The sequence below is a fragment of the Bacillus rossius genome, chromosome 8 (genome assembly GCF_032445375.1).
Source record: "Bacillus rossius redtenbacheri isolate Brsri chromosome 8, Brsri_v3, whole genome shotgun sequence".
Lineage (NCBI taxonomy): Eukaryota > Metazoa > Arthropoda > Insecta > Phasmatodea > Bacillidae > Bacillus > Bacillus rossius.
The window spans coordinates 67,325,003-67,348,793 of record NC_086336.1 but is presented as its reverse complement, the minus strand read 5'-3'; the positions used below and the strand labels follow the sequence as shown (position 1 = coordinate 67,348,793).

The 23,791-nt window shown below is 40.9% G+C and overlaps 1 protein-coding gene across 2 annotated transcripts in view; it reads left to right on the top strand.

Moving 5' to 3' along the window:
* The window catches only part of LOC134535168 (interference hedgehog-like), a 45,443-nt gene extending 22,803 nt beyond the window's left edge, over nucleotides 1-22,640 (top strand). Inside the window, exons 5-15 of one of the 2 annotated variants that reach the window (XM_063374173.1) lie at nucleotides 840-1,043; nucleotides 3,203-3,421; nucleotides 6,265-6,420; nucleotides 7,771-7,935; nucleotides 9,801-9,905; nucleotides 11,681-11,933; nucleotides 12,233-12,386; nucleotides 12,945-13,161; nucleotides 14,584-14,772; nucleotides 17,788-17,954; nucleotides 19,943-22,640. In XM_063374173.1, the coding sequence (XP_063230243.1) occupies nucleotides 840-1,043; nucleotides 3,203-3,421; nucleotides 6,265-6,420; nucleotides 7,771-7,935; nucleotides 9,801-9,905; nucleotides 11,681-11,933; nucleotides 12,233-12,386; nucleotides 12,945-13,161; nucleotides 14,584-14,772; nucleotides 17,788-17,954; nucleotides 19,943-20,083 (1,970 nt within the window). In that variant the 3' untranslated portion in view covers nucleotides 20,084-22,640. Of the gene's footprint in view, nucleotides 1-839; nucleotides 1,416-3,202; nucleotides 3,422-6,264; nucleotides 6,421-7,770; nucleotides 7,936-9,800; nucleotides 9,906-11,680; nucleotides 11,934-12,232; nucleotides 12,387-12,944; nucleotides 13,162-14,583; nucleotides 14,773-17,787; nucleotides 17,955-19,942 lie in introns of both variants that reach the window. The other variant, XM_063374172.1, reaches the window with a different exon arrangement.
* The last annotated feature ends 1,151 nt before the right edge of the window (nucleotides 22,641-23,791 follow it).

Sequence of the window (23,791 nt, the reverse complement as noted above, 5' to 3'; positions counted from 1 at the left end):
TGATTTAATTTTTTTAGTTACATTAACTTGCATTTCAGTGTTACATGTTCTATTGACATACTTTGCGGTGTTTTCAGTTTTTTTTGCAACGCACCGTATAATCTTGTCTTAACTAGTCCGGCTTGGCTGTGGAGCCAAACGCGCTGGATTAAAGACCTTCTAGTGTATCTGGCATACTGCGGACACTTTGCAGGTCACAGTAGTTCATGGTTTTCTATTGTGCGCTGCGCAATTTCACTTTCACACCAGCAATGTACTTGGTTGGATTAATTTTACAACTCAGTATTTACAAACTTTATGCCAGCCCGTAGATTTTATATGCAGTGACATAGTTTTTGTATTTGCTGTCTTGAGGCAGGATCTCACACCATGTGGATTGTCCATATGCTTCTTGCAATTATTATTTTACAAAAATAACTTGTAAGACTGTTATTACAAACCCTTTAGAACAAAAAATAAAATTTGTAAAATTGGCATTAAAATTGTGTAGCGTGTCACCAATTTCACCAATTTTATGGTTGAAAGGTATAACTGCTTATATGATGAAAAAACTGGCCAATTATTGGTTCATGAATATCGCTGCTGCGATGTTGTTGAGGGTATATCATATGTTGCTTTGTTCTTAAAAATTTCTATAGTTAATATGTTGTTGGTTTTTATGATATCTCTCGAATTACTTATTAATATAAAATATTTTTAACCAATCATTTATGTACTATCTATTTTATTATTTGCAAACAAATTTTTATAACATCTAAAAACACCAGTACTAGCTTTGTGGCGGGAGGTAGGAATTGTCTGCATCATGTGTTTGTGTACGGTGTGGGTGCTTGTCACAGTGAGGCCGTCGGCGCGGACGGGCGCGCTGGTGCTGTCCAACGTCACGCTGGAGGACTCCGGGCGGTACGGCTGCCTGGCCACCAACTACCTGACCGGCCAGACGGAGCGGCTGCCCTACTCCCTGGTGCTGAGCGTGGGCCACCAGGGGAGGGAGCCGCCCCGCTTCCTGTCCCCTCCCCCCAGCGAGTATACCGTGCAGGCAGGTGGGTGCTGCCCCCGGCCAGACGGAGCGGCTGCCCTACTCCCTGGTGCTGCGCGTGGGCCACCAGGGGAGGGAGCCGCCCCGCTTCCTGTCCCCTCCCCCCAGCGACTTCACCGTGCAGGCAGGTGGGTGCTGCTCCCGGCCAGACGGAGCGGCTGCTCTACTCCCTGGTGCTGCACGTGGGCGACCAGGGGAGGGAGCCGCCCCGCTTCCTGTCCCCTCCTCCCAGCGAGTACACCGTGCAGGCAGGTGGGTGCTGCCCCCGGCCAGACGGAGCGGCTGCCCTACTCCCTGGTGCTGCGCGTGGGCGACCAGGGGAGGGAGCCGCCCCGCTTCCTGCCCCCTCCCCCCAGCGAGTATACCGTGCAGGCAGGTGGGTGCTGCTCCCGGCCAGACGGAGCGGCTGCCCGACTCCCTGGTGCTGCGCGTGGGCGACCAGGGGAGGGAGCCGCCCCGCTTCCTGTCCCCTCCTCCCAGCGAGTACACCGTGCAGGCAGGTGGGTGCTGCCCCCGGCCAGACGGAGCGGCTGCCCGACTCCCTGGTGCTGCGCGTGGGCCACCAGGGGAGGAGGCCGCCCCGCTTCCTGTCCCCTCCCCCCAGCGAGTACACCGTGCAGGCAGGTGGGTGCTGCCCCCGGCCAGACGGAGCGGCTGCCCTACTCCCTGGTGCTGCGCGTGGGCCACCAGGGGAGGGAGCCGCCCCGCTTCCTGTCCCCTCCCCCCAGCGAGTATACCGTGCAGGCAGGAGGGTGCTGCCCCCGGTGAGACGGAGCGGCAGCCCTACTCCCTGGTGCTGCGCGGGGGCGACCAGGGGAGGGAGCCGCCCCGCTTCCTGTCACCTCCTCCCAGCGACTACACCGTTCAGGCAGGTGGGTGCTGCCCCCGGCCAGACGGAGCGGCTGCTCTTTTCCCTGGTGCTGCGCGTGGGCGACCAGGGGAGACAGCCGCCCCGCTTCCTGTCCCCTCCTCCCAGCGAGTACACCGTGCAGGCAGGTGGGTGCTGCTCCCGGCCAGACGGAGCGGCTGCCCTACTCCCTGGTGCTGCGCGTGGGCGACCAGGGGAGGGAGCCGCCCCGCTTCCTGTCCCCTCCCCCCAGCGAGTACACCGTGCAGGCAGGTGGGTGCTGCTCCCGGCCAGACGGAGCGGCTGCTCTACTCCCTGGTGCTGCACGTGGGCGACCAGGGGAGGGAGCCGCCCCGCTTCCTGTCACCTCCCCCCAGCGAGTACACCGTGCAGGCAGGTGGGTGCTGCCCCCGGCCAGACAGAGCGGCTGCCCTACTCCCTGGTACTGAGCGTGGGCCACCAGGGGAGGGAGCCGCCCCGCTTCCTGTTCCCTCCCCCCAGCGACTACACCGTGCAGGCAGGTGGGTGCTGCCCCTTGGCCGCCTGCCCCATGTGACTGGAATACATCCTTTCTGATTTATTTTGGAAGATTGATTTGATGTGGTTCAACAGAGGTTTTGGGGACGAGACCTCATTGATAATGGTGGGCTCCGAACCACTCAAGAACAGACTCTGTGCCGGGTGTTGGGATCCAACCCTCAACCCTTGCAGCATCAGCGTCATGTGTTGGGAATAGCAGCCATTTTATTTATGTATATGAGAGTTTAAAGTGTGATAACTTATATTCCTGATGTGTGGTCAATGTCAGGGCGGAACAAGTACAATTTTGTGCAGTAGTTGTCAGTTTACTGCCAGAAGTCATTTGTGAAATGTTCACATTAGCAGGAAAGCATTATAAATCCTCGTAACTCATTTATTTATTGGGAGCGTAAGGTTGTGAGAGCAATACTGGAAAATAAACACTCCCTCTAAGCAACAAGCAGTAACAGGAGGGTGGGGAAAATAATAAATTTAGGCTTACCTGTCAGGGCTCTCCGTCATTCTGTCATTGCTCCATCCTCATCCAATCACCGCTCAGCTTCTCTAATGAGCCATTTATTGACAAGATACTAAGCCCTAATGAATCTATTTGCTTTACGTATTTTGCATCAACTAGTCAGTTTGGTTCAGGCGACTTGTACACATGCAATATAGACATTGTAGTGCAAGTTCGTATGCTGTGCGGTCTGCAGGCTGTCAGCAGTGACGCAGCAGGATACAGGGTGAGTGTGTGTGTGTGTGGGACTGCAGGGCGTGCCGGCGCGGTGTGTCGGCAGGCTGGAACGTGACGCTGGAGTGCAGCGGGGTCGGGGAGCCCGTGCCATCCGTGTCGTGGAGCAGGCTCGGGGCGGGGCTGCCCGCGGAGCGACTGCGGCTGGTGGCGGAGGGGCTGGCCCTGCGGGAGGTCAGGCGCTCCGACGAGGGCACCTACCTCTGCCGCCTGGGCAACGGCGTGGGCGCCGAACTCACCCACCGAGCCACGCTGCACGTGCAAGGTCCGCACTCCCCCGCCGCCCGAGTTGACTCTCGTGTTCCGTGTCGCCTCGCCTGCCCGCAAACAGACGATGCAATATCCCGACTAACAGGAGCTGCCCGAGGTGCCTGGTTCCCCAAGCCGTCGAAAACAACTAAATAGACAAGCAAACATTATGTGGTTATTCCTTTTTCAAACAAAATAATTTACATTTAAATAACTGTAAGTGTATATTTTATGATTAATATTACATAATGGAAATTTGCGACAGTATTGTGCACTTGGTACGCATGGTTCACTTACACATCCTGTAATAAGCAAAAAGTATTTTGTTGTGGAGAGACTTTACACATGCTGCTTTATACTTTATCCTTTTATGATTCTGCGCATATTTTTAACGTATTTATCATGCATTTACTACATTATTATGCAAACATAAATTTTTATATAACATGTTCAATATTTTACATATTATTTTTAGGCTAATCCAGGCCTGCCACCAAGATCAGTTTCCAAATCCTGTTTGTAGCATTTAAAAATACTGTAAGATCCAGTAACATTTGAATTCTAAATTTACATGGTTAGATATCACAGTAATTTTAACTGTACATAGTAAAACAATAGGTCCATGCCCGTAGTAAAAAAAAAAAATCTAATATTGGTAGAATAAAATTTTCGTTTCTTGGTAAACAAAACAGCAGATTTCATTAAATTTATTTGCTCAAACTTTGAAAATGAAATTTATGATGAAGGTTTTTCACTTCGAAGATAGGCAGTTGTGGTATTTTCCTTGTTTATTAAATGCAAATCTGCCCACTTGGTCCTAGTGGCTAGCAGCCTGACTGGTGGACCAAGGGCCAGGGTTCAATTCTCAGCTGGGGAGGGGCTTTTCAGACTTTCTCTCTGGGTCCGGGACTGGGTATTTCACCTTTACCCTGTGGAAGGCAATGGTAAACCATTGTGGAATCATTCTACCTCGGCAAGCATAAGAACGTAACGGCTGTCGTCACCATGGCATTACCTGTGCTCCCGACATCCGGTCATGAGTAAAACGACTCATCACCATTTAATATAAATTATACTATTAAAGTTATGTATTTCACATCATTCTTTGGATTTTGTGATTTTCCCCCTTCCAGCAAATCATCAGTTGGCTTGAAAGTCAGACCTGAAGAATTTAGCATTCTACAATACAACAGGACATCTAGCGTTTATGATTCCATCTATTGTTCTCGCAAATCAAGTTCTTCCTTAGTATCTTCTTTGCATATGTAATTTTGCATTCAGTGTTTGTGACAAAATAGTATTTATTACAGAACAACTTTGCTAAACAGCTCTTTTATTTCTCTTATGAACTATTGTTTTTTTTTTTCTGTGCCGTCGAAGATCTTTCAGCCCACTTTGTCACATTTTCAGAATTGTTGAACAAGCAGCTGAAAAATTTTGTTGTGTTGCACCTCAACCATTTTAACTCATCCTATTTTTTTTTTACGCTAATGTTGTTTTAGTAATGATTTACCCGGTGATACGTTTTGTTCTCTCTCCATTGTAACACATCACAAAGTCAAAATAATTACTTTGTAAATCATTACTTTTAAAAACCTGTAGTGGCAAACGATTCAAGTAAAGAGTAATGCCATGACCCTTGTGATGTTTCAACATGCAAAAAACATTAACCCCAAGGCTATAGATATTACCTCAGTTCTTACGTGAAATGTTGCCTTGGGGTAAATGTTTTTGGTCTGTTGAATAAAAAGCTTGAAACGTTGGACAAAGTGTCATGGTGCCACTTGTAATGGGAATTTTTGCAGTTCGTCTTCTCCGTGTGTTTTTTACCAGTATAGGAAAATGTAAATATTTACAGGAACAGAATTTAAATGAGAAAATACTGGCCCATGCACAAATCTGTTTTATTTATCAAATATCCGTGAAAACGGTTACTATCCGTAAAAAACTGCAGGCCTGGGCTAATATATTATTTACGTAATAATTTATTTAATTTAATGTTCGTGCAAGAAGAAGGTTCTTTAAAAGGGGGGGGGGGGGGAGAACATAAAATGTCTTGTCACTGATGGTTTAAAATCCCATGAATGATCTCAGCAACCTGGCCATTAGATTGGATGAGTAAAATACTAAAATATTTCACTTGCTCCTTAACATAACTTTCAAAATTTCTCAAATTTGACTAAAATTACTGCAAAGTAAGTTAAAGTGTGAACACTTTTGTTTTGTTTTACAATACTGTGGTGGAAAATTTTTATTTCTTCTTGTCGGGACGTGTCAGTATAGACGGAAACAGGCAGCAAGGCAGTTGAGGGATAGTGGGGATGGGAACAGCCCCAGCACGCAACTGGAGTGATGTCGGACCGGGACTGGGAACCCGGGATCCACTGCGTCGCCTCGCTCCGTAGCTTTGAATATACTTACTGTATAGAAGTCGCGAGTGGATAGGATTTACTCTATGTTTTTCAGATGCGTATGATGAGCAGCTTGGGAACTTCACCGCTGCAGGGCGCTGCCGTAACGCCCTGCATCGTCTTAGTTGTTATTTAAACGTTAGAGCGCAGCACTGTCGCCCGCTGTCATTCCCCGCACACCCCCTACCTATCGTTCACTGCAGCTCAAGGTCGTTCAACGGGAGGGGGAAGGGGTGTTTGAAGAGTTCGACACTTGTCCGCTGGGGACCACAACAAGCCGATGCCCTAGAGATGGTGGCGATTGCGGCAGTGAATTAACCAACTACCTCAAAAACGTATTAGAAATTTTAACCTGTGCTGGCGACTTCTATACAGTATATATATTCAAAGCTCCGTAGCCCCCGGCGCGCGGAGGCGAGCGTGCAGCGCTGGTTGCGTGTGCCCACAGAGGCGCCGGTGGTCACGCGCGAGCCGGGCAACGCCGAGGTGGAGGAGGGGGGAGAGGTCACCCTGGCGTGCGAGGCGAGGGGCAGCCCCGCGCCGCGACTGTCCTGGGTGCTGAACGGGGAGAGTCTGGACAACGACTCCCACGCCCGCGTCTCAGGTACTCGCCCGTCGCGTCGCAATACAAGTATCGTTGGAACTGTTTGGAAATAAACAAGTGTTTATCTAGGGACTTAGAGAGCAGCATCTTAACCCTTTCAATCTATTTTGTCAATTGAATTGGACAAATTACATCTCGAAGATAATTGGAGCTAATCGAACCTTGGATGTAGTTAAGTTGTACTCACATTCTAGTGGACTTCATGCTATACGGCTATGAAATAAATCAGTGTTATTTTACTTTTATTAATTATTATAAAATAATTAATTATACATTGTTATAATTATAGCATAAGATTATTACCCAAAAAATAGGATAGTAACAATAATTATTTTTTTTTGCATATCTTAGGAGTTCACGAAGTGTAACTGAGATGATTAAAAGAATAAAATCACTTGTGTTTATGGAAGAAGAGCAAAATGTTTTTAATTTTTCCCCTTTAAATGTTTCCCTTAGCGGGAATCTGTAATAAACAAATTAATGAGTAAATGTGTGGCTGCGTTCCTTAAACCACAAGATAAAAACTTAACTTACCAATAATGCAATAACATAAAACTCTTAAGTACCTAAATGTATTCCAAACGTTTAAGGGGAGCCACTGCGTCCAAGGTGTCGGGAGAAGTGTCGAGGTCTGAAATAACCAAAAATATTAATTAACATCTTATGTAGAGCCGCGTATGCTGGCACAAACATTAAAAATATTATAAAGAATACCCAAATCAGAAATAACTTAATATTTAATATTAGACACTGCAGAATAACTATATAAAATAATAAATCCTTAATATAATCTAATAATTAGGGTAATAAAAGGTAATCTTATTACTGATAAAACTCTTATTAATATGTTTATGTTTTAATTATTTCATTTAGGTTCTGAATTAGATAACATTAAACTCTTAATATATAAATAAATGCAGTGCCCTGATGTTTGTTTCCAGTGAACTCTTCACCAAGTCAACCGATTTCGATGAAAATTGGCATTTATGTGTAATTTTTTCCAACTTGAGAGATAGGATAGTTTTTATTTCGATTGATGGTCTTAATAATTTATAATTAATAATAAATAATAAATAACCGATCGCCATGGGTGAACAAAAAAAATCATAGATCATAAACATACAAACAGTAATTGTGTGACATTTCTCTATGTCCAACACACTGTCGTATAGCGCTATCCAGTTTAACTTTAACTCGCAGACAATAAAGCTCCGTGTGTTTGGCCTGGGCAACGCCGGGTACTGCCGCCAGTTGAATGTATAATTGGTAAGTAACAGTGAATTGTAATTGCTATCGTTCTTGTTTGGAGAGTTGGGCCGTGGGGGGGTCAGGAGCTGTGTGTGTGTGCAGGAGGGAGGCTGCGGCTGGAGCGGATAGAGAAAAGGCACGCGGGCATCGTCCAGTGCTTCGCCAGCAACGAGCTGGGCTCCGCCTATGGCTCGGCCACGCTCCAGGTGGTGCCCAAGCAGGTCACGTCCCAGCCGGGGGCCGGCCCCTTCCCCGCCGACCCCGACGGTGAGTCCCGGCACCGCGTCTCGCAAGATTTTGTTCAGATTAGAACGTGGTTTGCTCGTTTCCAGGGTGTCTGCAACTACTGGGCGAACCAAATTTTTTGTTTGTATTACGAATCATTAAAACCTTTTCTCAGATAATTTACACATGATTTAAGTGAACAGTCTCCAACTACTTACAGTAGAATCTCAGTACTAAGTACTTACAGGGACCTCAAATTTTTGTACTTAGTACTGAAAGTACTTAGTACTGAAACATACATACATATTATCTTTATGAAAAGAAAAAAAATATTAAAAAATACAAAAATAGCGATATTATAAAATACATTATTTTTTGGCCAACATCTGACTTCAGTTTATACAATGGTGTGTTTGTATAACTTAAGTTTAGTTATTTATAAAAAAATCTGTTATTTCAGTTTGTTTTTGAGCTTGAATGATGCTCTGTTGAACAAAATGTTCTATCTCATATTATGTCTTCGCAACTGCGACTTGTTTATTCCCTTTGTCTAGTTCTCTGAGTATTTTCACTTTTTCCTTAAGCGTGAATTGCTTTCGTTTCTTTTTATCCCCCTTTATCTCATTTTGTAGCACAAATACAATGCGGTGTCTAAATAACGTAACCTGAAAATAAACTCAACAATAACAATAAACAATCCCGGCACAGACGACAAACAGTATATTAGCGTAGCGTAACACTTTTGTCTAAATAATTAATACTTCTCTCAAACTTCCGTGTTTCGATGTATTGAACAGTGTTGTGTTGCTCACGTCGCATACTACGTACGGTATAATCTATGGTAGTGCGCGCAACTGTTCATAACTTTGTTTTGAGGGTTTAGAGGTTAGATAATTTGTTGCGGTGGTATTTGTGTATGCTTGTTCTACAACATTAATCATTTAGCTGGAAATTTATTTACCAGTTTAAGTAAATTTTGGTGTAGTAATGCCACGCTAATAGTAGAATTATACGTTATAGTGAAAATATGATACTTTAAACTGAAACAGTTTTGCATGGTGAAGATACGATTTTTGGCGGGGACTTAAAAAAAATATGTTAAAGTGAAATATACGTTATAATGAGGTACGTTGTACCGGTATTCTACTGTATTTATGTTTACCTGATGCGTGACTGCAAACTAAAGTGAAAGGGGGAAAAAAAATGCATGTTAGAATAAATGATGCTGTAATTACAATGTCGTAACCTCAACACGGTTTCTGTTTATTTAAGGACTTTTGAAACATTTTTTTGAACTGAAGACACCGTGACAATGGTCGACCCGGAATGCAAGATGACCCCTGATAATGCAAGTTACTAAATAACCTTTTCTTTCCCTTGCTTAGTAGGAAGTCACTGCACAGAATCACACACAAACAAAAAACTTTCATTTATTTTCTTGCCCAAATCTCTGCGAGAATTAAAAATTTATTGTCTAATATGGAACGTTACTAATAATGCATCTATTTAAATATAAATTTAAAAAAAACATATCAAATTTTGTATATTTAAACATTTTATTCAATTAAATAATTTTTTGTAAAAATTTTTTAAAAATATTTAGCTCTCGGTTGTACGACGATCCTCGATTATTTGGCTGGTCTTTCAATGAGAAATTCTAATCTTATTATTTTCAGGTGAATATATTATGTTATAGTTATTCCAAACATTTGAAAAATATTTTTTTGACAGTAACATGGTTCCAATATTTGTGCAATAATAATAACTTTTGCTGTAAGGACAGTAGATGTATATTTGAATGACCGAGGTGTAAACAGTACTGAAGCTTGCTTGACGAGGGGTCGTCTTCCCTGGAAGCTAGTCGTCGACTGGCGTGTGCTGGGCTCTAGCGCCGCGCTGTGTTGCAGTGGAGGCGGCGGCCCCCCTGCCCCCGGCCGTGTCCGGGGCGAAGGGCTCCGGCAGGCACGACGCGGGCCACAAGGGCAAGGGCCGCAGGAAGCACAAGGGCAACGGTGAGTCGCTAGTCCCTCCGCCCGTCCGTCGTGCTTGTGTTCGAGTATACACGCTGTAGTTTGCTGGCTGTACGTAAGGCTACTGTAGGCTTAACGTATGGTTCTTGAAATAATATTGAAAATATCTTTGAGTTTGTAAAATACAATAAAAACTAATTTTTTTTTAATCAAGAAAATGTTTTCCGTGTGAGAGTAATGCTAAAATAGTAGGGGTTTTTTTTTTTTAGTGTGAAAAATATTCAAATGAATTTGTCACGTTCATTTAATTTTCTTGTGCTGATGCTTTCTGCAAGGCTGTGGCTGTAGAGAAATGTTGCCGTTCCGTTAATATACATTTTAGAAGTAATGAAGAAAAAGCAACCAATTTCATTAGAATATTAACAAGTCTGTCCTTTCGATAGTCCTGAAAGATGGTCTTTACTTTGTTAGAATTATTAAAAATAAGCATTAATTAGTAGAGTTTTTTTTTTTTTTACTATTTTCAATGTATAAAGTATCTGAAAAATAAGTTACCTTCTATGTCTGTCTGTTCACTTACTTCTCCTAAACTACACAATGTATTTTGATGCAATTTTTCATTATCATTAAGGAATTTCTTCTGGAATGTTTACGCGTATCATACATCCATATTAAATTTACAGACAGTAGAATAATCTCAATTTTTTTTAATGAAGTTGTAAAATTAAGTTTTTAGGACACTTACATGGCTTATGCTGACATATACATGACTGATACATCAAATTAATGTAGGTACTACAGAATTTTAAGTCTTAAAATGGCTTGCTGAAAAGTGTGCATTAATCTTGTAAGGATGACCCACAGTAACCATTTTTTCCTTTCAAAATTAGTTTAAAAATAATGAGTTATTTGTGAAGCTACTATTTTGACCGACATGGTATTATCCAGTTAAATTTATTTACCTTATTTTATTACATAATCTTAATCTGCTGAAATTATGCAATGTTATACGCCTGCAAGTAAAATCATTAAAAACATTTTTATTTGAGTGCCTAATTCTGACCAATGTTAACTGGAGAAGTCGTTTTGATTCCCCTGGTTCCATTTATACCAGAACTAGCGTTTCAAATTGAACGACTTTATTTCCCAGCAAAACTATCTTTTCCGGTGACAATAAATAAATGTTGAAGGAATATGGATTTGAGCGTTAATTGCTTTTCCCATGGACAAGCTATATGCAGCCCTTCCGCGTGTGACTTACAAACAAAATCTGTTTGCGTTGTCTCGTGAGATAAAAGCTGTCAACATTGTTTGGAAAGAAATTATTTAGTTATTATGTATTTAGTTTTTGAAAACACCTGACACTAGACCTTTATCCTTATAAGTACTTACTTATTAAAGCTAACGATTACATTACTGTACATTACTAGCAGGGCTCGATTTAGGAGAGGGCAACCGGGGCGAAAGCCCCGGGGCCCCCACAAACGGAGGGCCCCCACAATAATTTCATATAATTCTTGTCTCCGATTATATTTATGTATGTTTTTATAAATACTAAGAGAATCTACTTGATTTCACAATAAAGTATTTATTGGAAAACTCGACTGAAAAAAATTGTTCATTTTTTTTTGGAAAATAATTTGGGACCAGGCTGCCTCCGCTCCTCTGTTGCCCCGAGGCCTCTAGACCTCTAAATCCGGCCCTGATTACTAGATCGTATCCGTGCATTTATTTGTTGTGACAAATCTGTAGTTTTATTCCAAAATTGGTAAATTTGTGCGCCGGCGACCTTGATCGGCGAGGGGGTTGCGTTGCAGCGGTGATGATCCCGCCGTCGCGGCCCAACATCACGCGGCTGACGGACTCGTCGGTGATGGTGCACTGGAGCGTGCCGCCCAACAGCGGCCTGCCCATCCAGTTCTTCAAGGTGCAGCACCGCGAGATGCCGCGGCATCGCGGCGGGGCCCGGGCCAAGGGCAAGAGCTCGCGCTGGAAGACCAGCAACGAGGACATCGCCCCGCACGTCTGCAGCTACGAGGTGGACGGCCTGGAGCCGGACCGCACCTACAGGTGCGCCTGCCCTGCTTCTGCTTTCTTCACACCGACCCATGCTGTTGTGGCTTGTCATCTTTGTTTCAGATGTGTTTTCAGTCAGTTTACATATTTGGGCCATTATCCTACCGTGTTTTGACACCTTTGAGCGCTTTATACTCAAAATCGAGTATAATTAACCATGTTAACTACGTAGTGTTTCTTAAGTTTGCTCAACTCAAAAATACTGTATACCGACATGGAAACGTACCGCTCGTGCGTCCATGGTCGGAACATCCGGGTGGAATGCGCGTTGCTAGCGTGCCGTGGGCCCGCAGGTTCCGCATCGCGGCGGTGTACTCCAACAACGACAACAAGCTGGGGCCCAACTCGGCCCGGTTCCACCTGCACCGCGGCTCCCACCTCGAGAGCACCCCGCGGCTCGTCCGGACCGAGGCCGTCGGCGCCACGGCCATCCGGATCTTCTGGGAGGTGAGTGCCCGCTCCGCCTGCTCCCGTGGCCCCGCGGCGGGTCTTCCGTCGTGCAGCGCAGACATTCTCGGCAAGTCCTCTCTGGTGTATGACTTCAACACTAGGTCTTTATAAAACAACGAAGGCAGTCACAAGAGTTATTATACCTTGCGAAAGGATTTGATCTTAAAGTGCTAACTACGCAGCATCTAGCTTAAAGGTAGCCCAAAGCTAGCACATCAGGGTTTTTTCACTCCCATTTATTAAATAATGAGGCATTTACAAGAGTTTTATACCATTCGAAAAGATTTTATCTTAACGTGCGAACTACGCAGCATCTAGGTAGCTTAAAGGTAGCCCAAAGCTAGCACATTTGTGTTTTTTCACTCCCAAATTATATTGATAACTCTCGGGAACCCTCAATTCAATTTAGGTTGGCTATTTAAATTCTAGGTTGAGTGTTTAGTATGGTGTAGTAAATTTTTAAAATTTTTTGAGGTTGTGAGCTGTGCCGATGCTTGTTTCCGCGGTCGGCAGGCGACCCCGGTGAGTGCCTCACGCCGAGGGGTGGTGTTGCAGTTCCTGGCGGCGTCCGGCCGCGTGGACGGCTTCTACGTGTACTACCGCGCGACCAGCAGCGCGGGCCAGTACGTCAAGGCCACGGTGGAGGGCCAGGGCGCGCGCTCCTTCAACATCACGCACCTCGCTCCCGACACCGCCTACGACATCAAGATACAGAGTTTCACCATCGGCGGCGCCTCCGACTTCAGCGCGATCCTCACCAACAAGACCCTCGGTGAGTCCCGGCCCTCCGTCCGAGTCCAGTGTGTCGCTTCTGCCGTGCCGTCGGCGGCTGACGAGCGTGATCACGACACGGATGCGATTGTGTTCCCCCATCAACTGAAGAGTTGTGCCGAGTCAGGTCGGCAGAAACTAGATTTGGCCGATCCTTCGAATTATCGGCGCTTCTGTTGAAAACAGATAAAATCCTAAATGTTTGGCAGTACAAACTAAAATTACAAAAAATGGCTGTTGCAATATGCATAAAAACCTTTTTGGAACAATCCTAATACTGCATTTATTTTTATGGATCTCATCAAACTATGTATTTAAGTTTTAGCTCCTGAGCATCAAAGTGATGGTCTGAGGACACAGCCTAAATGTGAGGGGAAGCAAGTTGAAATGGTTCCACGCAGGTGGTCTTCAGTCACACCGAACCACTGCCATGTGTCATTCGACTCTGTTCATTTACTGTTCGAAAAAGTGATACTGGATCCAGTTAAATGACCCTGCTCTGTTTACTGTTTTAATTACCGTGATTTCTTTTACAATCTTTATGGCCAAAACATGTGTTGTTTTAACCATGTTTAATACTAATATTACTGCCCAGAAAAAAAAATTTTTTTTTAATGGACATTTGTTACAGCTTGGTATTGCTTTATTTACGTGCAGAATTGTCGCTCTTGCATATGGGTCACATTAATAATTTGGGTCATTAAAATCAAACGTTTTCACCAATAGTGTAAATTTTCCCTTTGTTTATGTATCTTGAATTTTGTTGCTCTTTTTTTATGTCAGGTTTTGTATATTATGTTTGCGAGTAAAATACAAGTGTACGATTGTTCACTGTGTAGATGATTTTTTTTTCCCGGAGGACCATTTTGGTAATGAGAATTTGACTGGTGAAGTAAAACTACAATAATAAAAAAAAATATAAATGTCAGACACAAAGAACAGTAGCTACACACCCGCTGGCATCATCTTGAACACTGCCGACACAACTAACAAAAATCGCACGAGCCCGAACAAGGGCCTAAGTCATGAAGCCCGAACATAGTTTAATGTTTGTTGTTGGAGTCATTGAATCCTGGTGGGAGCAGATGGACATCCTATCACGTGCTCTTTGTCAAATGTGCTTCCTTTTCGTTGATTGTGCTTCATTTGGTTGACTGTGCTTCCAAATGTGCTTCCTTTTCGTTGATTGTGCTTCATTTGGTTGATTGTGCTTCCAAATGTGCTTCCTTTTCGTTGATTGTGCTTCATTTGGTTGATTGTGCTTCCAAAATGTGCTTCCTTTTCGTTCTGCTTCCCAAATTTTGCTTTCTTTCAGTTGATTTTGCGGCCTCTTTGTTGATTGTTCTTCCTTTTTTGTCGTGCTGACGAGTGACGACCTCGGTTGTGCCGTGACCAGCTGTGACGTGGCGGTGTGTGTGCGCAGGCAGCCCGACGGAGCGGCCGCAGGTGGTGATGGTGGGGGCGGCCGGCAGCCCGCAGCCCTCCGCCCCCGGCGGCCGGCTGTTCCTGGTGGTGGGGGCCGTGTCCGGGGGCCTGCTGCTCCTCGGCGCGCTGCTGCTGCTCGCCGTGCTGCTGCGCCGTCGCAGGGCCGCGCGCGACCGCCGCTCCCCAGGTCGCTGCCCCCTAGCCCGCCCTGCCTGCCGGGGCACACGCGCGGGGTGCAGAGATACCAGAGTGGTGTCTGTTTATGAACAAAAAACCTTTAAGAATATGCAGAGGGCAGATAAATACTTCTGTTTTTTAACTGTGTTTTTAGAAGTGTGATAATAGTCGAAACACATGTTTTGCTAGGGATGTGCGAGTACCCGATATTTTCGGGTATGGTTCGAATCCACAATTACCCGAACCCGGAATCGTTGTATGTACATGGATTCGAACAGTATTACGAATATTCACAAAAGTTATAAATCAATGTAATACGGCTCAAAAATACTATGTAGCAGCGAAAAATAAAATTAGGCTACTATTACGTAAGTATTTATAATATGATGTATCAAAGAAAGATATGTAAATTGAATAATTAACACAGTGACATTAAAAGAATTTTGAGTTTTCGAGAGCTTAAACTATAATTACGAATTTCGTCGTATAGCAAACTATAAACTAAAAACAATTACATACCTACAAGAAAAAAAGTCTTAGCTATTTATTGGAGAAAAAATGGTTTCGTTTGCTAAAACTTTTATAAAACTGAGATTTCCCTGTGGCGTGCAGTTTATTACGATTGAGTTGGAGAATTGAATGTTTTGGTTTTTATATTTTAATGTGTTTAGTATTAATTAAGTTTACATAATTATAAACATTTCAATCTTAGTGTAATAAATAATTGCCAGTAGTTACAGTTAGAAAAAAGAAAACACACATTATTTTTAAATTAATCAGTTATTTTTAATTATTCTGTGCTTAATGTTCGGAATTGGATTCATAACTCAAATATTGCCAGGGATTCGAATCGTATTCGAACCAAACTGAAAATCAAGGATTCACACATCCCTAATGATTTCAGAATAATTTTTGGGCATGAAACACACAAGTACAGATTTTTTTAAATCACTCGGTGGATTCGCATTACACCTTCTTCTTATTTCTCCAACAATATGATGTAAATGTTTATCGCTGCTCAGATCTCGCAGACGCCCCAATGCACGAAGTCTACGAGCGTCTTAACGTACCATCCGTTTATCTTAACGATTACTTTGCCGATTATTTACGTCCCGGCGTAATTAAGTAGGTTTTTACAGTGTAATGTTTTGTTACACATTTTAGGACGAAATACGGTAATATTTGTATATATTACAAAATTAATCTAACTGCGTCATATCATAATTACAGATATTTCGTTAAGTTTAATAAATCTCATTGCCTCAAACAATAAAAAATGCATTTTTCCTACACGTTTATTTACGTTTCGTCTTTTGTTTAGTGGCCTTGTACATTACGTATAACCAGAGAAGTAAAATAGATGGCACGCAATCAAAATACCACAAACAGTTGCAGTGGATTCTATGACAATCAATCTTTTCGAGTCGTAGTAGCGGTTCAAAATCGTGGTCCCGATACCTTCTAGTTTTTATCACTGCGTTTTACAAACTCGTTAGGGGCGTCTTTGGTAACATTATCCGTTTGTTATTTGTATGTGACGTGAAAAGTGAAAAAGTATTTATAATTTTATATATTCAGTCAACATAAATAAAATCACATGTGCTAGAATTGGTTTTTAGTAATTTTTATATAATTATAGTGAGATGGCGAGTAGGGAGAAAAAAAGTGAAGTGTGGAAACATTTTTCTATAAACTCAAGTGAACAAAATAAAGCAGCATGTTTACATTGTTAAACGGTAATTTTTTGATGCAACCTTATGTGATAGTCGATAATAATGCTAGTTTTCCGCAACAAAAACTTACCCATTGTAAATTACAATTATTAGACTGTAGTTCAAGTTGTTTACAATAACAAATATTTAAATATAAGTTAATTTAATTTCCCCTTTCAATGACTTAATAGTGTATTTTATATATTTTTATACTGTTATTATAACTGTATTCTCAATTTTACCTAATCTTGTTATTAAATTCACATGGGAATAAAAAATTTTGTGTGCATTATTACACTTAAAAAAATTTCTTCATTATAATCAGTAACTGAATCTGTATCTGCCGATTATTGCTCTCATAATCGGTAATTGAATCGGTAATCGGTAAAGTCATATCGGTGCACCACTACTACATAGCATTATGTGGTTTGGCACGTCCAGCCACTCACATTTAGATTTTTTTTTTTTGGTGAATTTGTTGGCTGTTGGCCTTGACCACCAGGTGCGTTACTGCGCTCCAGTATTTTTAGTTGATCCAGGTTAGTTTAAAATAAAAGGTCACTCATATGCCACTGATTTCAAAAGCTATACCGTCTTAATGATACCTGTTATTTACAGTATTAAATAGTAAACATTTTAAAACAGCAAATCTACAAATAAATGGAACCTCAAAAATAACCAAAATAAAAAAAAATGATTTTGGGTAGTGTGTTACTGTGTAGTTAAATTATGGACTGTATTTATTGTTTTTTTTGTTTTTTTTTTTTTACCTCTTTTTATGATTGAAGTGCAGGGAAGATTGTAGTGCTATTGTCAAAGATTTTGTAATCTGTATACATATACAGATTTGGAGATGATTAAGTAATTTTAATTTTGATTTTATTTCATGTTGTAGCTATATAAAGTGATGAAGGTGGGCTTAGCTTAACTATGATAAGTCATTTCATTCTTTATGTTAGTACTGTCAACTGAAAGTAATAGTTTTTGAAACCAGGGCAATCTAGATAATTTTATTCTTTGTATTTCTACAACATTACAATAAACAGTGTTTCAGTATTTTGTTAGCTAGGTTAATGATTAAATCATTTAAATCAATAGTCCAGAATGGTTTAAATACACAAAACTGCATTTTGGTTTATCTTGAGAACCTGTTTGCAAGTCCGGTTTCGAAGTTTTGACAAAGCGCACTTTTGCGTCGTTTACACCGTGGCGCGACAGCGGAACTCGTACTTTCAGGTGACGGTATGAGTGTTTTGATCGGTGTAGCGTGCGGTCGCTTGTCTCGACTCACCAGCGAGTTTCGTTTGTTGCAGAACGCGACGGCCAGCACGACAAACTGGGTGAGTCGCCTTCAGCCATAACACCGCCTAACGCATACGCCACAAACTTGCTAAACGGCTCGCTGCCTCTTAACGGCTACCAGCAGGGTAACAAAATGAACATCACAACTAACCCTCTGGCCGACGCGGATCAGAACAAGGTACGATGTGCACGATCGCTTGATGGTAGTGCTTTGCTTCAGAGCAGTTGCATGCTTAACCTAATTTACCTAGTTATAATCCATTTGTAGTAATTATTTCAGAACTATAATTATATAATTATTATATTATATAATTATATTATATTTAATTATATTTATAATTCGGAAGCAAACATTATGGTTTAGACACTGTGGTATTGGCGGAAGGAAAGAATTTTAGTAATTTTACTGAGAACGGGCATTCTATAATAGTTTGCAACTGGCCAGTAACTTCAATGAGTTTTTTTTTATGTGCGTTAAGTTGAATGTGCCAAAGGGTTTTAAAATAATTTAATTTTAATTTGTGCATTCTCTGATAAATAGTGATTCATACTTTATCGTAGACTTAATTAACTCCTGTAATATACTGAGAATTATAGTGGCACTATTCAAGGCATGAACAGAAGTATTTGAGTAGGTATAGTTTATGGTTATTTGAACTCAAGTTTTATTCTAGTTTGCATGACTATTATTTTCCTAATGCGTAATGCTATTCATCTACCATTCGTTTCCTTTATCAGCATGGTGGTGCAAGTTGTCTGGTATGTCACGTGCAGAAGCAGGGTAGAAGCTATTGAGTTGTGAAATGCAATTCCCTTCTTCAATGGCAATGCTTTATAGTAATTGTTTCGGAACATGCTAAAAGGGCCTCAGTCCAAGCAACCCAGTTTTGAGAAAAACTAATAAAACTGTCTCTAAGTAAACCTTTTAGCATACATTAATAATTCCCCTAGCTAATATTAACTACCCCGCACGTGTGACTCAATCCCTTTTTAGCATAGATAGTTGAAGCTATCCTGTAACATGTGATTTTCATGCTTTACTCACGTTGCCATTTTTTGTAACTGAGGCCCTTTTAGCATGTGCCAATTCAATTAACTTTTGCTCTTTTATACCATTTCACCTTCATTAACAACAAATGGCACCTATACAAAAACATGGCACAATTTATATGCTGTTTGGTATTAGTAAGTAGTATGTAATTAGGTAAAACTAATGTGCATCTAGAATTAAGTTATTAAACTAATAAACCTGTTCAGTCAAACCTCAATATTAAAAACTTTTAATTCCAACTTTTTTATAATTTATAAATCATATTCAAGTAAAATAAAAGAAAAAAAATATTTTTATCTTTTAGTACATGCATGACACACTTAAAAAAATTGAATATACTTCAAAGATACTTGCAGCCTATTTTAAACACCACCAAAAGTATGTTTTTAGGGATGGTAAAATATTTTTTTTTAAATGGCTTCACCTGTAGTTCAAATATTTTGGACTGAACTACTTTTTAAAAGATTTTAGATAAGAATAAATAAATATTTTTGAAATGACCTACCTACAAAAATACATACCATCATTTGGAAAGAATAGTTAATTTTTAAGCCGTTCCCTCCTCACAACATACACTGAACTGAACCAAAGCAATGTCATAATAATTTTAGTTGAAAATTCACATTGTTTCTTTACATTATCCTGAAATATTTACGTTAACCAATCTTTACTACACGTAATTGTTTAACCTTTGAACCAAAAACAACTTTGTATAACACATTAACCACTCCTTCATAAAACAAATTTCTTAGCAGTATATGTAACTCCTATGTAATGTCTATGGACTGTGAAAACACTTTGTATGTATTAGAGAGAGAGATTTGTATTAACAAGGTTTTTAATGATGAGGTTTCACTGTTTTTCCAAGTGTGCCTAGAATTTTTCATCTTGTCGCTTGTTGGAAAATTGTCTAGCGCGGTTATATTCAGTCATAAAGTGTTTATTACTGGTGACATGCCGTCGCTGGAAAGGATAAACCACTAAACATGCAAGGCACAGCTGGTGGGAAGCGGAGTGGTGGATGTACCAGCGCGGTCACGGACGGACACGCGGGGTGGGGTCCTCGGAGCCGGCCGGGCTCGGCGGCCGATGTCAGAGTGTGGTGTGCCCCGCAGATCCAGAACGCGGTGGAGATGTCATTCCTGTCGAGCCGCAACAATAACTGCTCGTCGGCGAGCGAGGCCAGCAGCGGGGTCGACGCTGACGGCGGCCCGTCCGAGGACGAGGGGGCGGCCGCCCAGGAGAACTACGTCTGAAGCCCCCGCCCCGGGGCCCAGTATTACCGGCGTGCCGTCGGCGGCATGCCGCGCCCGTGTTCACTAATCCCGCTGCGTTCCCGGTGCACTGGCCCCGCCTGCTGCGAGACAGCACACACCGCTCCGTCAAATTAAATAAATATTGTTACGCAGAACTGACCCAAGTGGAAACATTTTTTTTAAATTTTAATTCTGCATCATTCGATCAAAAAGCCGTTTCTTTCTCTCTGCTCGTAGATCTATTTTCCAGCTACCTTAAAGGAAATTGGTATGACGATATCCTGCAGCATACTTTTATTAGTTACTGCTCAGATTAGTAGACTATGCTTACATAATTGTTGCATGAATTACGAAGCAAAAATTGCTTCATCAATTCTGCCTGTCATGGGCATCAGTCCCAGGGGAGGCCAGGGTCCCGGAATTAAGAAGTTCCGCTTGCACTTACAAAACCGTGACTGTGAAAAAGTGGGTTTATAAACGTAAATTTCTGTATATTTTACAGTTTTATGCTTATTGCATGAATGTAGGCCAACATGATGGCAGTATGCAACATACAAGCACCCTATCCAGGGATGGCTTGTGTAGGTTAAAACCCACGTGTGAAACTCTAGGGGCACATGTGCACCCCTGCTGCCCATCACTACGAAATGGCCCCGGAACTCTCTATCGTGTCTTTTTTTTGACGCTCACGCAGGGACCGTAGCGGGGAAGATTGTCGCCACAGTCGTGGGCTGCTCTCTGAAACGACGAGTAGCTCGCCTGTTCGACCTCCACTTCAGCTCTCACTGTCTCGCAGCAGGCCGGTAGCCAGTACTTACGGGAATTCAGTTTCCATGGTTGTGTTAAAAAAAATTTATTTCACTATATGTAGTGCAGTAGTTATCTGGAGGACACGCAACGCACTGTTCTTGTGTTCGTTTTGTACATTTAGTGTAAATATTTATAGAGTTATTTTGTGTAGAAGCAGTTTTCAAATGAGTTTGGTGCAATACAAAACTAACATAAAAATTTTTCAAGGCTTATGTTAAAAATTACATTGTTCATTGTGCAGTTACTTTTTGGGAACTTAATTCAGACCATTTTAGAGTTTGAATTAAATTGCCAAACGTCTGTGAAGTTAACTGTATCAGATTTCAGGACCTCATTAAGTCACCTAATTCAATTTATCTTCGATACACAACACAGCTCACTGGCTAGCCACAAAGGGTGAGATATTTTCTGGCTTTAAAGTTTGATGAACTTCACTGATGTATCTGCAGTTACATATTGCGCAGCTTCAAAAGTTACAGAATTTTCTCTTTGCAAACTTTATCATTAACAGAGACTTTAAAAAAAAATTGCATTTGAACGAATTCAAAATTAAGTTGATAAGCTTAAAAATGATAACTTAAATTCATGCCTGTTTTAAATAGAAAACAGATGGATGTAACAATATAAAAAAAAAGATTAATTTGTTGATTGGATTCTAGAATAACTAATTCAATACTCAAAAATGTGCAGTTTTGTGATAGCTTGAAAGGTCATAGCTTGTCCCTTCCCTAACGAATTACATTTCGCGGGCTTGGTTTTTTGCCCAAAAAAAAAGTGTTTAATTTTAAATTGAGAACCCGGTTAACCAAATGCACGGACAATCGAGGATCTACTGTAATTGCATTATTTAAACATTTTAACCCATAAGAAATATTTTTCAACTACGTAGTAAATTTGATACAGTAAACCTTATGCATTCGCTGATGGTACACCACTCTTTTGTGGTTCTTTGTACTTGTCTGTTTTTTGCACTGTATCTCCGTGGTCTCTAGGCTAGAAGAAAAAAAAAAAAAGGTTTGCTGTAATAATTATGAAAAAATCTGCACTCCTGGTTGACAACTATAAAGCACATATCTCAATGTGAAGACATGCTTGACTGATAGAGGGGGGCATAACAGGAACTATTAGCTTTAAATCTTGCCTTAGGTTAGGAGTACTTTTGTACTTAATTCAGAACAACATCACTGGTGTTGCCATATGTAATACTGCCTGTAATAGTGTGTGTTTGTATGGATGATTGTTCAATTACTTTAGTTGTGTACATCGGGAAGAAATGACAGTATTTACGAATGTTGGGTTGTTAGTTCAGTGAATAGGTTTTCTTTGTTTGTTAAATATCTAGTGAATTAATAGTAAAAAAAAAATTCACACTGCTGCCTGCATTAGCACACAAACTCCACAGAGGCTGTGGTTGAAGATGTGGAAACATGTTGTAACTCCATCCAAATTGTGAAATTTCTGTCGTGGCAGTTGAAGGTAAAAATTTCTGTCGTGGCAGTTGAAGGTAAAAGACTGCAGACACACAAAAGTTTTACTAATGCACATATTTCTCGTTAACATAGCCTAGATTTAAATGCAACTGTAAATGCACCCTAGAAACCATTCATCTTGCAGGTTGGTAGGCTTGAAGCACCTGCAAATACAGTGCAAGACTTGTCGTGTGAATTAACTTGTAAATAATCCACTTTTGTAACAAATTTTTTTTATGATTTCCAAGATTAAAGATATATTTATTATTTTTCTTAAACTTTTGTGTTTTATTTCTCACCTGCTATAATGCCTAGACAATGGACTTGGTTCAATATTCTCCCGATTGCCTCCAACCACCAGGAGTACTGGTCGGTAGGAATCATAAACTTAAGGTATTGCTAATAATTTTGTTAGTAATGAAACTTGAAGTAATAAAACTAAATATTCATAATAGCTGGTCTTTGTCTACATCTATAGATATTCTTTACTTTCTTATTTAGCCAAATAAAGTGCAATTCAATGACAAATTCAGCAGAATAGTTGTAACTCATAAACCATTCATAAAATGATAAATTTTCTAATGGTTCAGGAGTGGAATATTGTATAAATTACAGTGGGAGCAGTCATCATAATGTATTTACTTGAATCTAAAATGAGCTTTATTTTAGTCCTTGAAAAATTAGGCATCTGCAAATTGTTTTTTTTTTTTTTTTCATTCAAGTCGAATATAAAGTTATGTACGAATAACAATTTTTTTTTGAATTGAATACAAAAATCCAGTTAATTTTTTTCAGTCTTCTCAGAAGTCTAAGAAAAATTTATGCCAAACACAGTAAACTGAAAGACATATTTGTACTGAAATAATTAAAAAAACACTTAGGCATAATTTTTTGTATAGAAAAAACATTAAAAGTAAGAATTTATGGAATAAGGGTATCCTGAAGTAACTAATTCTGCACATGACATGTTTGTAAAAAGACAAATTCATCATATTTTGTGCAGGCCAAATGAGTTAATTTTTATTTGAATAGTTCTTAAAAAATGCAGTGCTGTTGCAACATAAATTGCAGGAAACACTTTTGCACAAAGCAAGAAAGTGCATTAATGATTTAGAGAAAATAATGGTGCAAGAAAAAATACGTTATGGGAATTCGTAAATCCCAGGCATGTAACAATGAGGTTCTACTACTTTTGCTACACGAAAGGCCAGGATTTACGATTCAATGTAATGGATAGTTGTGACAGCTTATAAAACCTAAATTTCTATAAGTTTTGTAGCTATAGGTAACAAATAATTTAAAAATTATATGATTCAAAATGTACAATTATTTGGTTCAAATTTGAAATTTTCGAGTACTCGCAGACCCCTAACAAGCATTTACATTTCGTATTCCAGCTGTGAATTCAAACTAGTTCATTGTCGTGCAT